A 14,226-nucleotide genomic window follows, 5' to 3' on the forward strand; every position below is an offset into this window, starting at 1 on the left:
GAAGTGTTCGCAGCTTAGTTCCTTGGCAGCCGCTGCGAAACGCGCAGACTGCCCTTAGCGGTCGCAGCGTTTTCGCGTTGCTCTCTGCTTTTCAAGTATCTGTACCCTCCCAAGCCGGCGATCATCAGCGCCGCCGGCAAGCTGAGGAAATTCAGACCGTACAGGGCTCCCGCTGCAAGCATCGTTTTGATGCCTCGAACCGAGGGCAGCTGGCGGCCGTCAGACAGGCGCAGTTCGAGCAGCTTCTCGTCCACGTACGAGATATCCTCGGAATACGACCCATCCACGTCTCTCTTCTTCTTCTTGTGGGTCTTGGGACGCAGTACGGCCTCCTTGAACATCCGCCGGTGTGTGTCGTCGCCGGCGTGGTCATGCACCGCCATTCCAGACTCGAGACCCCGGCCGCCGCCCGCGGGCTCTGCGTCTTTTCGGCGACCCACCTCAAAGGCTTCCTCTTCTGGCATCGTGTTAGCGCCGCCGCTTCCGACGCCATACGCGCCTTTTACATAGTTCCCAGCTCCGTTGCCCGGGTAATATCCCGTCGGGGCATGTCTCCAGCCCGGCGCCTGCTGCATGTAGCTGAAGACGTATGGCGCGCCTGCAGGCGGGAACTGCGGTGCGCTAGGAGCCGCGAAGCCGTTGGGATTATACGGACCTCCTCCGGCGCTCGCGGGGTTTCCGGAGGCGGAGCCACTAGTGCCTGTGGCAGTATAGACTGACGTAGGAGGCACGTACACGGCCGCCGCGACCTGAGTCATCAAAACGAGGCCGGCGCAGAGTTGGCGGGAGCCAACTCTGCGCGAAACTGTTGAAGAAGAGTCCATGTTCGCCGGCCGCCATACACAGGGAGTTCTTCGAAGCGCTCGACGGGCGCGACGAGAGAGCTTCCAAGCACACGACGGTCGGAAGGCGACGCCACGTGGTTCGCGGGCTGCCGCGCGAAAAGCCACTCAGCGGGCGCAGACGCAGGGAAGAAAACCTCTCGGGCGAAGGTTGCGCAGGGGATCACCACAAGTACAGAAAGGAAGAAACCACGCAACTTTTTGGCTTTGCAGCATGTAACCGAGCGCGCTCCATCTGCGGCCGCACGAGATGCAGCGTAGCTCAGGGGGAACAACTGGAGCGCTGCTGGACGCGCAACCGCGTCGCCTCCTTCCCCTCTCGCAGCGCGCACCCCGATTTTGCGTGACAGAACTTGCCCGGCGGCGAGAGGCTCGAGGAACAATATGGACACGCACGCCCTGCAGAAACTGAGAAGAACGATAAGACGAGAACTCCTCGAATCTCCCGCTTTCTGCCTCTGATCCAAGAAAACGCCGGTCCCACCCGCGCAGCAAGTTCGGCACATCGGGCTCTTGCCTCGAATCGCGGGGGTCTCCGGAGAAGAGCATCGCAAACAAGCTAGCAAGTGTGTGCATGCCTACTGAGCGAGGGCGGGGGGGGGGGGGGGGGGGGGCGGGCTACACATGACAACAAAGGGTTCGCTGGGTTTTTCTTCGCAGAACGGGTACCCTTCTCTAGACAAAACACATGCACATGTCCAGGCTTGCATTTTTAAGTTAGAGATGGGCGTTTTGACCTGACAGATGCATTCGTTTGTGCGTATAGACAGAGATGTATGCGCACGGATTCAGGCTCGTAGACTCAAAGCATTCATACACGTCGAGAGCAACTATTTGCACACGCGCCACGACCGTAGCCGCCTTTGCATCGAATGCAGATCTGATGCTCTGAACTGCCTGTGAATACACGTGTGGAACACGCAAGATTGTCCGAGGCGAAGCTGTGTGCTGTCAATAAACAACGTAAGGGCTGTGTGACCTGGTGAGGATCGACGGCATGAGCCAAGGTCACATCGGAGCGTTAAAAAACCGGTTCTCCTCAGCTCCTGTATTTTTCTCGTCGCTCACTAAACTTCATGAACCCCGGGTCGCGTGCCGCCTTCCTTCTCAAAACAGGACCGCGAGGAAGGACATTCTTGTGGACAGCCCGCCGCGCTCGGAAACTCTCGAGTCGAGCTTGATGAGCGGCCGCAGCCCCGCCTGCCTTCTCTGTCAGACGGACTGTTGGCTTGATACAGACGTCATTTTTCCTCGTCAACGGTTTTGTTTCTGTCTGGTTCATGCGGAACTGGCTGGCATTGACGCGGGACGAGCCATCCAGTCTAGAACAGGGAACCTCGGAGAACTGCTTCGCCGGCGACCGGGGATCGGACCTTGATGCTAATGTCGTTTTTCTTGTTTTCTCCGTCTGTGTTCGCGCGCCCCGTCGCAAAGAGACGACTGGTTCCGTAAATGGTGTGTTGTTTCCATGGCATTCCAAGGAAATAACGGACGCGTTATTCATGAGCTTTACGCAGCATGGCTGACACTCACTGCGAGGTCGCGGAGACAGGGGCATGGCCAGAACAATTTTTTCCACTGTAACGCGCGAAGGCTGAGGCTGTTGCTCCTCGATCGTTTCCTCCGACCTTTTACATGGACGGAAATCGTGTGGATGCTCAACACGTAGCGCCGCTCGCTTCTGTTGGACGTCCGCGCCCCTGCACCGCTTCAGCCTCGTCGTTATTTCGAGTCCCTGCCATCCTGGTCATTTCTTTACGTTCTCTTCTGAAAACTTCCTTGCGGAAAACTGGTGGGCGAGCCCAAGTCTCCCCTGTGCCTGCGACTTCGGCACATAAGCAGGCATCTGTGCCTTGGCGCGCCCTCTCTTGGCTTCCTCATGTTGAGCTAGCCGGTGTGTCATTCCTCACATCTGTAATATCTCCTCAGCCCAACGAGATCTCGAGCCTCCGTCTCGGCGTCCCCCTTCGCCCATGGGTTTCCTCCCCCCTTTGTTGCCGTTCAGTCTTGCTCCATCGCCGAATGTTTACTCCGCACTTCCTCTTTTCTCCGCCTCCGCCGAAGTCGAGGCTGTCGCGCGTATGTGCGTGCCTCTCTCACACAATCTGCGACGTCCGTTTTTGTGGGCACCCCGTTTCCACACAGAAGCGTTTCCGCACTTTTTGGCACCCGTTCTATGAGTCCATCCGTCGCGTCCTGCTTCCAGCTTCTTTGCACTAGAGAAACGAGTCTCCAGATTCCTTCGCACGCGCGCGGCTCTCTGCGTTTTGAACGCCGCCGGCTGCCGTGGCTGCATTCGCCGTTGAGAAGGCAACAACGCACGACTCGCAGGGATAACTTGGCGCTGGAGCGGCCTCTTAGGGAGCACGGAGCTCGCGTGTTTGCGGGAGACGACTAGCGCATTCCGACCTCAGCCGTGACCGCCAGAAGCACATTTCTGTATACTCTCTACATGACGCACCTCTGGGGCATGTTGTGAGTCGAGTCTGCGCTGTCTCCACATCCGTACGAACAGTCTCCATGCTGGGTGAATGTCTCGTGAATGTCTCGTTTGCGTTGCGACCTCGATTATGAGGCGCGTATAAAGCGATGGTTTCGTCATCGTTGTCGCAGTCGTCTCAACTCGAGTCCATCTAAGCATGCGGATGCTGTCATCGCGGAAAGAGTGAGTTTGCCGAGACGACGGAAAAGGTCCCGCGAGCACTTGGATCGTGCCCGCCGCTTCATCCCGCGATTTTGTATCTGCTTCATTTCGTTTCTGTCTGCCCGGCGGAGGCAGTATCCGCAAGGGCGAGACTGGGAATTCTTCTACCGTATAGCTCTTGAGCCGGGTGTACTGTGTGAATGCCCGCGAGTCTGCGCACCGCTGATCTTTGGGACTGGAGCTGTCAGCTCGCCAGCTCGGCAGCCCGCGTTTTTGCGTCGCAGCGTGCGTTCCCGCAACCTCAGATACACACGCGCTACGCGCGCGACGCGGCCTGCGCCTCTCCCGTTTCTTATCCACAGCCTTCGTTTCCTTGATGGTATCCGGCGCGCGAAGATGATTCACTATCGTCAGGACCCGTGGCTCGGGTTCTGCATCCTGCTGCAGCCACACGGGTCGGTCCTCCTTTGCGCAGTGCCGCGAGCTCTCATCGCCGGCCTGCTCACTTGGCTTCTCATGGCCTACGGCCCCAGCTCCACAGGGGGAGGCGCTGAAATCATGTGGAGTCCTACGCTGTTCAACTTCTTCCTTTCGCTCGCCGCGCTTGTGCTCGCCTTCCACACCAATCAAGCCTACCAGCGGTTCTGGGAGGCTCGCTCTCATGTAGGGTTTCTCCCGAGCAACGCGACGCCACGCACACAGAAAAGGCGCTGGGAGCCCCGTGCCATGAACACGACTGCCTCGGAGTCGCGTACACACACATCTATGTACATGTATATATATGTAAATGTATACACATTCACATGCATATGCATGTCTTATCTATGCACATATATATGCATAGAGCGCCACCGTGCGTCACAGCATGAGTGGGACGCGCTCCGCGCGGCTTCGTTGCGACTCGATTGCAGTCCGATTACGTGTTTCTCTTTCCGCATCCGCGTGTACCCATGTGAAGTATCCATATGCTTGAATCCGTCTCTTGTAGGAAAAAGTGTGGACGCATGCGTGAGCGCACGCCTGCGGAGACCGGATCTGCGTCGCGCGCTCGCCCTTGCGCGCGAGAAGTCTTTCAGTGTTTCTGACTCGCCCCGACCCTCCCGCAGCCTCAAGGCGTTTGCCAAGTGCGCGTTTCTCGGCTCGTCGACAGGTGGCCGGCACTCTTGGTGAACGTTGTGGTCTGATCAGGTTCAGACAATGGCGAGCTGGTGGGCGGACGCGGCGAGCAGCTTCGTCGCCTTCGATGAGATGCATGGCCGCTCGATAGGCGAGTTCGCCTGGGGGGCAGACTGGCGCGCGCGAATGCTCCATCTTCTCAGTCTGCTGCACGCGGTCTCGATTCAGTACCTACTGCACAACGACGCGGAGCGAACTCAGCTGGAGGTGCTGGGTGAGTGTCTTGCGGCGCGCCTCGTCTCTTCACTCGCGGCCTAGTCAGCGGCTGAGGCACTCGGCAGCTGATCAAAACTGGAGCTGCGGAGCTGTGGTGCAGCGACCCCCCGTCGCGTTACCGCGTGTGTGCGTCTGGTGGATGGCGGGCATCCGCGTATTCGAGAACAGACCCATTTTAAATAGTATAGGTGTCTGCAAGTCGTGGGTACGCTAGCATTTCGCGACCCGGATCCCTAGGAGGGGCTCTGTTTGGCTGAGACGGACGCTTAGATTTGGCCATTTTTGTCTGGGGTCGTTGTGGCATTGAGAGTTCGTGTGCCGTGCTGGTTGCTGGCTCGCTTCCGCTCGCTTGTCCCGTGAGGCGTATATATGGTGCGCGAGGCAGACAGCCCAGCGTCCAAAAAAGTCAGCCTATCCTGTGAGTGCTTCGCAGGCGGAATGGACGCCTTCGAGGCGAAACTGCTGAGTCTGACTGACGATCAGACATACCTCGTGATGCACTGGATCATCCAGGAGATGATGCAGCGCGTCGTACTTGAGCCGAAGGGCCTCGCTGTTCCACCTCCATGTTACTCGCGTGTTCAGCTGCAGCTCTCCAATGGTGAGGCTCAGCTCGCCAGTCTAAATTTATAGCGAGTTTTCCACGGTATTTCCAATAGTTTTTTCAAAAAATACTTACGTTTAAGCATAGGTGTGTACTTAGATTTAGGTTTAGTTACTTTTATTTTGTTGAGCAAACACTACCCCCAGTTAAGTGTTTTTCACCTTCGTCTGTAATGCCTAAAGAATTCATTTTTTCCCAGTATAGTAGCTTCTTCTAACGTGGAGTGATCCACACCCGCCGTGTGCCCCGCCCAGTCAGAAGGTGTCAGGCAGAGACACGGTGGGAGTGACGCTCTGAGTCTTCTACGCCAAGTGGGAAGACCTCCTGCTGTTTCGGTCCCGGCGGAGACAAGCCGAAGTTGATTCCGTGACGTGCAGTGAACGCGCATGCGCTCATGCGGGTGTAGACTCGCACATCACTGCGCGTCAATCGACGTATACATATATATATATATATATATACTGATACAATATTACATATATACATGTAATACTTATACCATATATATATATTTATGGAGATCGATAGGTATGCGGAAGGACGTGAGCCCCAGTGGCCAAACCCATCGTGCATGCGGCTATGGGCGCGGTGTCCCTCTTGCAAACACGCCTGCGAAGCGATTATTATTCTCGTTGTCGCTGTCTGACGTATGTATCCTCGGTGTTTTGCAGGAATGCTGGCCTTCAATTCTGCGTGCAAAATCGAAGACACGCCTTTTCCGTTCCCCTACGTTCAGCTCGTGCAGCTCATGGACTGGTTCATGACGCTTGCGTGCCCGGTCGTTATTGCTTCCTGGATGATTCATATGGTGAGTCAGCGGTCTCAACTTGTGGGTAACTCTCCGCGTGGTGGTTTGCTCGCTGCCTCCGTTATTTCGCTGCAGCGCAGAGACGCTCTTGTTCTTCGCGACAGCCGCAGGCGTTTACTGATGCTGCCTCTTTCCCCGAGAACGCAGCTTCGCTGCTCTTCTCTCCATGTGGGGTTAGCTTTCTTCTCTGTGTCTCGCCGCGCGTGTGCAGCCCTTTGCAATCATCCTCTCCGCCGTCGCTGTGGGGGCGTTCCATGCCACCTTCGCAGCTGCATGCGCTATGGAGAGCCCCTTTGGCCGCCAGTCCAATGACCTCCCTCTCGTCGAGCTACACCGCGATTTCGTAAATCGCCTCAAGTCGATCGTTGACACGCACGTAAGGCCCTTTTTCTTCAAACGGTTGTGCGCCTGCCTCGTCCCCTGGTGCAATGATCCTGTTGTACATTGCTTATAGGGTGTTGTGCGTTTCGATATCGTAAACACATGCATGTGTGTAGGCCTAAAAACTCGTGTAAGCTTATGCACATGCGACCATCGAGAGAACGACCCAAGTTCCACGGTCACCGCGCGACATGCTCGGCGGCTCAAACCCCTGCTTGAGTCGGGAGGCCTCTGTGCATGTGAAGTTCACAAGTGCTTACAAGAGGCATTATTTTTAAGGTTTGGCCGGTAGGAGGGCTCGTGCAGGACAGTAACGCTTTCATTGCTGCCATCGGAACGCTGTCGCAACGAGGCGATCAGGCACGCCGTCACGCCCGTTTACTGTGTGACATTTTTTCGAACCGCTTCCGGTGCATGTCACTTCCCAGGTCGCCGCGTGCTTGAATAACATGATTCTGAAAGTTGAACTCCCAGAAACCCAGGACTACGAGAGTGTCAAGGAAGAACCCGTCGCCGAGTCTCCCTTGTCGAAGATTCGGTCGAAGCTCCACATCTACGGAGGCGGCGCGCGTTACAACGCTCTGTCCCCTGAGCATCCGCGTAAGTCGTCGCTTTCTCTCGACGCCGGAAGCGAAGCAACACAGCCCCGGCAGGTCAGCTGCTTGCACGCGCCAGCGGTGCGGCTTTCCGTTCGGGCTTTCTATTCGTGCCCTCCCTCGGGTTTGTCGCCTTTCTTTCCATTTCCTGGTTTCGCTTTACGCGCGCTGCCTCGGCTGATCCCCTTTTCGAAGTGCGCGTGCGATGCACCCTGAAGGGCGCATTTGGGCGCACGAGGAGGACACCCACGCCCGCTAGCGGTCAGCAGCGCGTCTCTCCCGGCCTGGCGTCGCTGTGTTTGCAGCGCACACGCACCTGAAGGGTCAGGCGGCGAACCCTCATCGAGCCGGCCGGGGGCCGCGCGAGCCCCGCGGGTCAGAAGGCCCCGTTTCGCGGGTCCACAGACTGCCTCTTTATCCCAAGATCATGCGGCGACGGCGGCGGGGCCCAGCGCTGCCGCACAGTCAGAGCCACCGACACGTGGCGGCGGAAGAATGGCAGAAGGAGTGGCAGCAAGAGTGGGAAGACGCCGACAGCGACGCGGCGGAGGAGCGCGCCTGCGGCGAAGAGCGGGCGGCGAGCGGCGCCAGTCGCCCGCCGGGACGCAGGAAGCGAGCGGGGGGAGGCGACGCGCAGGACGCCCAGCCGCCGCGCGGCAGTAAAGGGTCAGCGGCTGGCAGCGTGAGGGGGTCGAGCGCGACCCCCTCGTTCTCCCCTCGCGTCGCGCCGGAGGACGTGCCGTCGTCCACGCTGGACGGAGCGAGAGCTGGGGCCGCCTTCTTTTTGGACTCTGACGACGCAGGCCGCGAGAGAGATCTTTTCAGCATTCCTTACAGAGTGGGCGGCGCAGATGTCGACGCTAGAAGAGCGTCCGGCGCCGCTTCATCGTGCGCAGCCTCCGTCGCGGGGACTGGAGGTCCACAGTTGGAGAGGCAGTCCGTCGAGATGCTGTGTGAGTTGGGCTCGCTGTCCCGCGGGCTCTCCAGGCGGCTTGACGGCAGAAGCTCGACACGCAGACAGGGGTTTTTCAAAACAGTCCTCATGAAAATCGGATCCAAATCTGTAAAAGGAAACCAGGCCGCCAGCGGCCCTCCCCCAAAGCCGGGAGACAACGGGGCGAGAGGCGACGCGGGCAGGCACGCGTCGCTGCGAGCCGAAGGTACAAGTACCTTCCAGGATGGAACCTACCGCGCGGCCTCAAACAGCGGCTTGGAAAACCCAGGTGAGAATCGACGACCTGCCGCCCTGAAGCTGCAGTCGACGCCGTGTCTGGCATCTGTATTGACCTCGACGGCTGGAGCATGCGCTCGACTGACGCGCGCGCACTGTAAAATATCCAAGCCTCCCTTGCCTGCAGCGCAGAGCTCCCCATTTGCCTTATGCGGTTCTGAGCGAAGCCCATTGCCACTGTGTCACGCTCGGCGTTTTCTTTTTCGTTCTGTCTGGTTTCAGAGAACTTCGCGCCTTTCCACAGTTTGGCTCGCTGCGAGGGCGGAGCCGTTCCCTCCCGGCGGCCGAGCGAAATCGTTGGCAGCCCTGTCCCCCGCCCTGCAGTGCCGGTCAACGTCCCCGGGTTCCCACCCCTGGGAGCAGAGGCAGCGGCAGGCCTAGCTACGTCCTCGCGCCGTGGGTCGGACGCCAGCATTCGTACGCAGGGGTTTGCGGCAGGCGATAAAACTGAAGTTTCGCGAGTGAAGCAACCCGAAAAGAGTAGGAACGCGCTCGCGTCCTGGGTGACGATTCGAGGACTTGGAGTCGTGGTCGTTCCTTTGTCGGATTATGCAGAGCACTGTCTGCCAGCAGGCAGTCACTTGCACGGCTTGGCTTTGTTGCTGCGCCTCCTGTGGCTAGCGAACGTCTCTCATCGAGAAACGGCGTGATTGCCGCCTCCGGTTCTGATTGGGCCGCCGGGCACTTTCTGAAAGCACAACCTGTTCGTAGCCGTGGCGTCTGCACATCTTGAAAAGAGACGGTTGCTAAACCGCGTCGCTCTGTCGTCTGCGCACACGCAGCTTGCAAGAGCTCCATCCTCTTTCCTCCCTCGTGGGCTTGTTCGTGATGCTTGCAGGCGGCCAGGACGACACTCGAAAGCGGACGAAGCTCGTCTTCGATCCGGCTGTTTCGCCGGCGGCGATGATGGAAGAAGAGGCGGCGCGAGAAAGAGCGACGCCTCGCCACTCGAGTGGAGTCTACTCCCCTGCTGGGACGGTCCCTGCGACCGAGTTTTCGTCTCTTGCTGCGACGGACGACGGTGAGCGTCATCGAGGCGAAAAGCTTGGGGCAGGTGGCGTAGGTATACCCAGTGTCGAGGCGGGATGACCAGTTGCCCGTGTAGATGCACACATGCATGCCGCCAAGAGCCGACACACGTAGTCTTGTTGGACGGAATGGGCCGCCCTCTGGGCTAAGATCACTCTTTGTAGTCGCGGAGAGGCGATGTTTTACCTGGAGGTAGCGCAGGAGAGCGGGTATTAGTATTCACACCTTGGAAATCTCTTCAGGGGCACCGCGATCGCTGTTCGCGGACTTTGCTGTGCCTCTACCGACTGTCTTCCATGGCACTACTAGCGTGTTCATCTACGGCCTTGTCCGTTGTTCAGTATGCTTACTTGCACACATATACGTGTCTCTTTTTGTGTATAGTTGCATATACGAACATCTGTGCGTACGTGCGACAAGCTGCAGAGACAGTCCGCGTGGTGTATGTTCTCCCAGTTTTTGAATTGTTCGGAAATACTCATATTTCTTCCAGTTCCCGGCGGCAAACGCCCGACTCTACTCTATTGTGTCTTTTTTTCAGGAAGCCCTCGTGGCGGCGCTGCTTCCCGGATAGACGCAGCCGGACTAGCGCGTGTCGAGCAGCCGCGGTAAGTCAATCTGCGAACTTGCCGCTCATACACGAATCATGCTGCTTGGGAAGCCGACAACTATTGCTGCAACGCTGATGGACATTTCAGAGTACCGGACACCGTCATTACGGAGGCGCGTAAAAACTACGACTACTTACAGAAGTGGGGTTCGAATTCACGCCCTTTCGGATTGCGGCCTTAACTCAGCGCCTTAGACCACTCGGCCATTCTGTCTCAGCCGGCGGCATTTTTCGCACTTCCGTCTTTGTTTTTAGTTGTTGGTCGTTTTTACTTTTCGCTTGATTGTTCTCTTTCGTTTTTTTTTGACTTGCACACGCTGCGTGGACGAGTGAAGGATGCTGTTCTTACAGGCGCAGCAATAGCTTCGTTTCTTGTTACCGTCGGTGGACCCTGTTAGCAGGTTTGATCCTGTGCTACGCTGCTACGAGTGTCTGCCGTCACTTCCTTTTGGTTGACGATAGTTGCTCTCCGCACTTCGGTTTCTTTCCTCTCAGACTTCAAGGGCGGCTGTCCGACGACCGGCTGTCTCCAACTGATTCCCCCGTTGCCGATGTAAGCAGCACGATCAAGAGGGCTATCGGAGGTGCTGGGATCTGCTGTGACCTGCAGTTCTTGTGGCCTTCGCTGCCCGGAGAAGAAAGGATGCTGAATCGGATGCCGGGATCACTGGTTCCTCTCCTCTCCATTCCAGCTCACCACCCGTGAGGGTCTGAACTCCTCGTTCACCACCAGCCAACGAGTGAAACATGCTGGTCATCGGGCTCTTTGTGTTCTTCTGCCTTCTCTTCACTCGCAGGTGGGGGCATCGAGAAGGCCGACTTTCATCAGTATCGAAGAACCTCTGCCCGTGACAGCAGTCCGGCGGATTGGTGGGCCCACTCACACGATCACCCCTGCGGAAATCGCTGCCAAGATGACAAAGCCGTTCCGAGAGAAAGATAAGGACTCAACGGGGTAAAAGATAAGTCATGAACTACAAAGGCACAGAGAGCAATAAATATGGAGGCAAAGGGAGGGACAGCCGATCTTCTCCGCCTGACGGTGGAGAGGCCGCATCGCCTGCACCATTTCGACGACTGGGAATGCTCCTGTCTGGCTCAGGGATACAGCTACCTCAGGGATCATAGCCCGATGGCCATGGATTCGCTTTCGGACAAGGACCAGCTTGCTGGGGGGGTGTTGTCAACGTAAATCACTTGCTATGTCGTGCGTCAAGGTGTGGAGAAGCATTCTGACCGTGCTAGTTTCAGCACACACACCTGTGCAAGAAGATCCCTCTGCCGCTGTTGAAGGTGTTTCCGATGATTGTGGCTCCGACTGCTCTGAATCACGAGTGATTCAGCGTCATCGATTTTGACTGTGTGAGGACCCGCGGGGAGGGCAGCGCGGGGCGTGAGATGAGGGGGGGTCATCCGTGCGGTACGGGGCACAAGCCTGAGCAAGAGCCCTCGCTCAGCAAGTAAGCCGCGCTGCGACTTTTGTACGTGCCAGCGCGTTGGGGTGTGAGCATCTGGGACAGAACTTTACTTGTCAAAGTTTTCGTGTCATGTCATCTGGCGGCAATCTCGCAAATAGCAGATCGCCGTGAACTCGGCGTTCACGGAGAGTGCGTTTGATGGTGCCTACACACCTAGCTACAAAATGTGCTTCTAAACCCTGGAACGGCACTCTTAGAGCTCTGAGCAACGTTGACGTTATCGGGAGAGCGTCACGGATAGCCCAGGACGATACGCAGAATGCACTCGCACTCAAGGTACACACGGTGTTTTAATACAGCAACCACGAGCGCTTTCTTTGGCGCGTAGCCTACTGAATATGCTGTGAGGTTCACGATTCACAAAGGATCCAAGGCACGCCTTTCCCGGAAGGCCTGCTGTGCCAAGCAGGTGAGGTGAGAACTGATTGGGGCACACCACCTGCCTCAGTTTTTGCCGAGGCACATGTCAGTGTCAGTGCTTTTCTTGCTATTCCCTATGCGTGGGGTTCTCCTTGCCTGATGGAAATGCGTAGTTGCGGATTTGCCGCCACGCTCCGTCCATGGGATCATACCTGCTGAGGGTGGATATTGCGAACTACGCTTGGTTTGCTGTGTGCGTGCGAGATGCCAAGTGCAGGAACGCGGTTTTCAATTGTGGCTACTTCACTGTCGCCCACTTAGTTCCGTCAAACAGCGCATGCGGCCCACGAATACTGGAGTAACCTCTTGTGTTGGTGCGTCCTAGTTGATCAATCGCTAGGCTATCAACAGACGGGAAAGCTGCGCAGGCGAAGCCGTGTGGCAACAACTAACAGTCATGGGTACCCGCCCCTCTTCCGTATTGTCCGTAGTGCGTTTGTGCTCTGTTGCTTCTCATGCAAAGACAATCTCAGATCATACTGGTCAGTGCGTGGACGAATATAAGGTCCCGCCGTCAAAACGTCCTATTTGGGCCGGTAAACAAAAAAGCGTTACGATCGCGCCATCCAACTGTAGCATCGTGATGGGACGCTACCCGCGTGCGTTTCTACGGGAACTGCAGAAGCTGCAGTTACCCTATGAATAAGACTCACAGTGTACAGGTGAATCTCAACGAAAGCAGATCTGGTAGACCCCAGGATTGGCTCTTGCATATTCTGAGGTGTTCTGTAGGTACGCCTTAGAGGGATTAATTCTGTCCATCTCTGCATCTAAACTGAGACTATGGTGTACTCTAAAACTAAATTCCTCTCATAACTGTGGTTTCGTAGTTGCAGTCACATATGCACCTAGATAATTACAGGTATCACTTTAGTGTTCCGATATACTTCTGAAGCATCTTGTGCATTCGCTAGCATTCAGCATCCAGATATATGGGTAGCAGCAAGATGGGACGTTGCGCTAGTGCCATGGATGACGGACTGAGGAAGAAACTGGCAGCTTTCCGTGACACGCAGAGCTCCTGCAGCTTCTGATTTCCTTAGCGCGCTTCTCGAATCCGTGACTGTAGCCACACCGTACGACCATGGTGGAAAATGCCCGCCCGAGACTTTCGTGAAAGCACCACAAACTTGGGCCGGCCGCGGTATATTTGTCAGACGAGACTGACTCCTGGTCTGTGGATGGTATGTTTACTTGTGATTTGCACAGTCGTCACGTAGTTGAACACCATCCGGGCGGTTATCGTCGGAACTGAAAAAAATCCAGCCGTTCGGTCACCTCCAGTTATCCCTTTCGTGCGGGTTGTCTCACCTATCAAGGAGGCAGCCGTAGTGACTTTTGCTTTCGAGGCGAGCACCAGTTGACCTGGAAAGCAAAGGCCAGAGAGACGCGGCAGTCCAGCTCTTCTTCGGGGCTGGCGCCTCTGTCGACCAGCATGCAACGATTGTCAGCTACCCGGACAGACACGTGGTAAGCAGAAAGACTTGGTTACGGTCCACTTCGCTTCGTGGATTCAAATGAAGCTCCATTATGAGGTTGAAAAAACTAAATAGGAATGAATTCCGGAAGAGGACGCTCTCATATTCTGACAACAAGTTTTCCGCACACCTGACGACGCATGCAACGCCGCGGTCCAACGGTTGTCGGGTTGAGGAATTCGCGTTCGACGCTGCCACGCTGTCCAGACGTAGATGTCCCGTGACTCTTTCGGCCTCGATGAATTGCTTTTCACGAGAATCATAGGTATGCGCTTCATCCATGCACATTGTTTCAAGCTCCTCTTTACCGTCGCCATCACTGTTCTTTCCGGCGTCGGGTCCTTGCGCCTCGTCGGCCGTGCGCTCGCCCACCACGACGTCAAGCCCGCTATTCACTGGCCTACAAAAACGGCTTTTGCTTCCCTCGTTCAATTTGCCGGAAACCGTTTCCACCGCTATTCAAGCCGCAAGGTATCTGTCCCTTCAGGAATTCTGCGTGAGCCACATACCCTCGCTTTCGCGATTCCATACCACGGTGTGGCCGCCCCCCCCCCCCCCCCACCCCCCCCCCCGATTCGCGCGAACGGAACACTTCTGGAGGCATCTCGTGCTCGGTGGAACGACGCGCCTCAGGCCTTTACGGCCTCGGTGGCGTCTTCATCTGTCTGTTGCAAACCCTGCATCGTCTGTCCTTCCATTCAGGTCTCGCATCA

General features: G+C 56.8%; 2 protein-coding genes and 1 non-coding gene across 3 annotated transcripts; 1 reads left to right on the plus strand and 2 right to left on the minus strand.

Moving 5' to 3' along the window:
* Positions 1–14: 14 nt before the first annotated feature.
* Positions 15–824, minus strand: BESB_044220 (uncharacterized protein; the record flags this gene model as incomplete). The annotated part of the gene is made up of 1 exon (XM_029362873.1): positions 15–824. One exon carries the CDS (start codon positions 822–824, stop codon positions 15–17), a length of 810 nt encoding a protein of 269 aa, XP_029220239.1.
* Positions 825–3,882: 3,058 nt separating this feature from the next.
* Positions 3,883–11,096, plus strand: BESB_044230 (uncharacterized protein; the record flags this gene model as incomplete). The annotated part of the gene is made up of 12 exons (XM_029362874.1): positions 3,883–4,149; positions 4,675–4,876; positions 5,312–5,479; positions 6,154–6,290; positions 6,502–6,666; positions 7,100–7,271; positions 7,573–8,427; positions 8,721–8,978; positions 9,337–9,519; positions 10,102–10,135; positions 10,633–10,690; positions 10,935–11,096. 12 exons carry the CDS (start codon positions 3,883–3,885, stop codon positions 11,094–11,096), a joined length of 2,661 nt encoding a protein of 886 aa, XP_029220240.1.
* Positions 10,272–10,351, minus strand: BESB_050770. Its single transcript has one exon. It is a non-coding gene; the product is annotated as a tRNA-Leu (tRNA).
* Positions 11,097–14,226: the final 3,130 nt, after the last annotated feature.

Source organism: Besnoitia besnoiti, chromosome III (genome assembly GCF_002563875.1).
Source record: "Besnoitia besnoiti strain Bb-Ger1 chromosome III, whole genome shotgun sequence".
Classification (NCBI taxonomy): domain Eukaryota; phylum Apicomplexa; class Conoidasida; order Eucoccidiorida; family Sarcocystidae; genus Besnoitia; species Besnoitia besnoiti.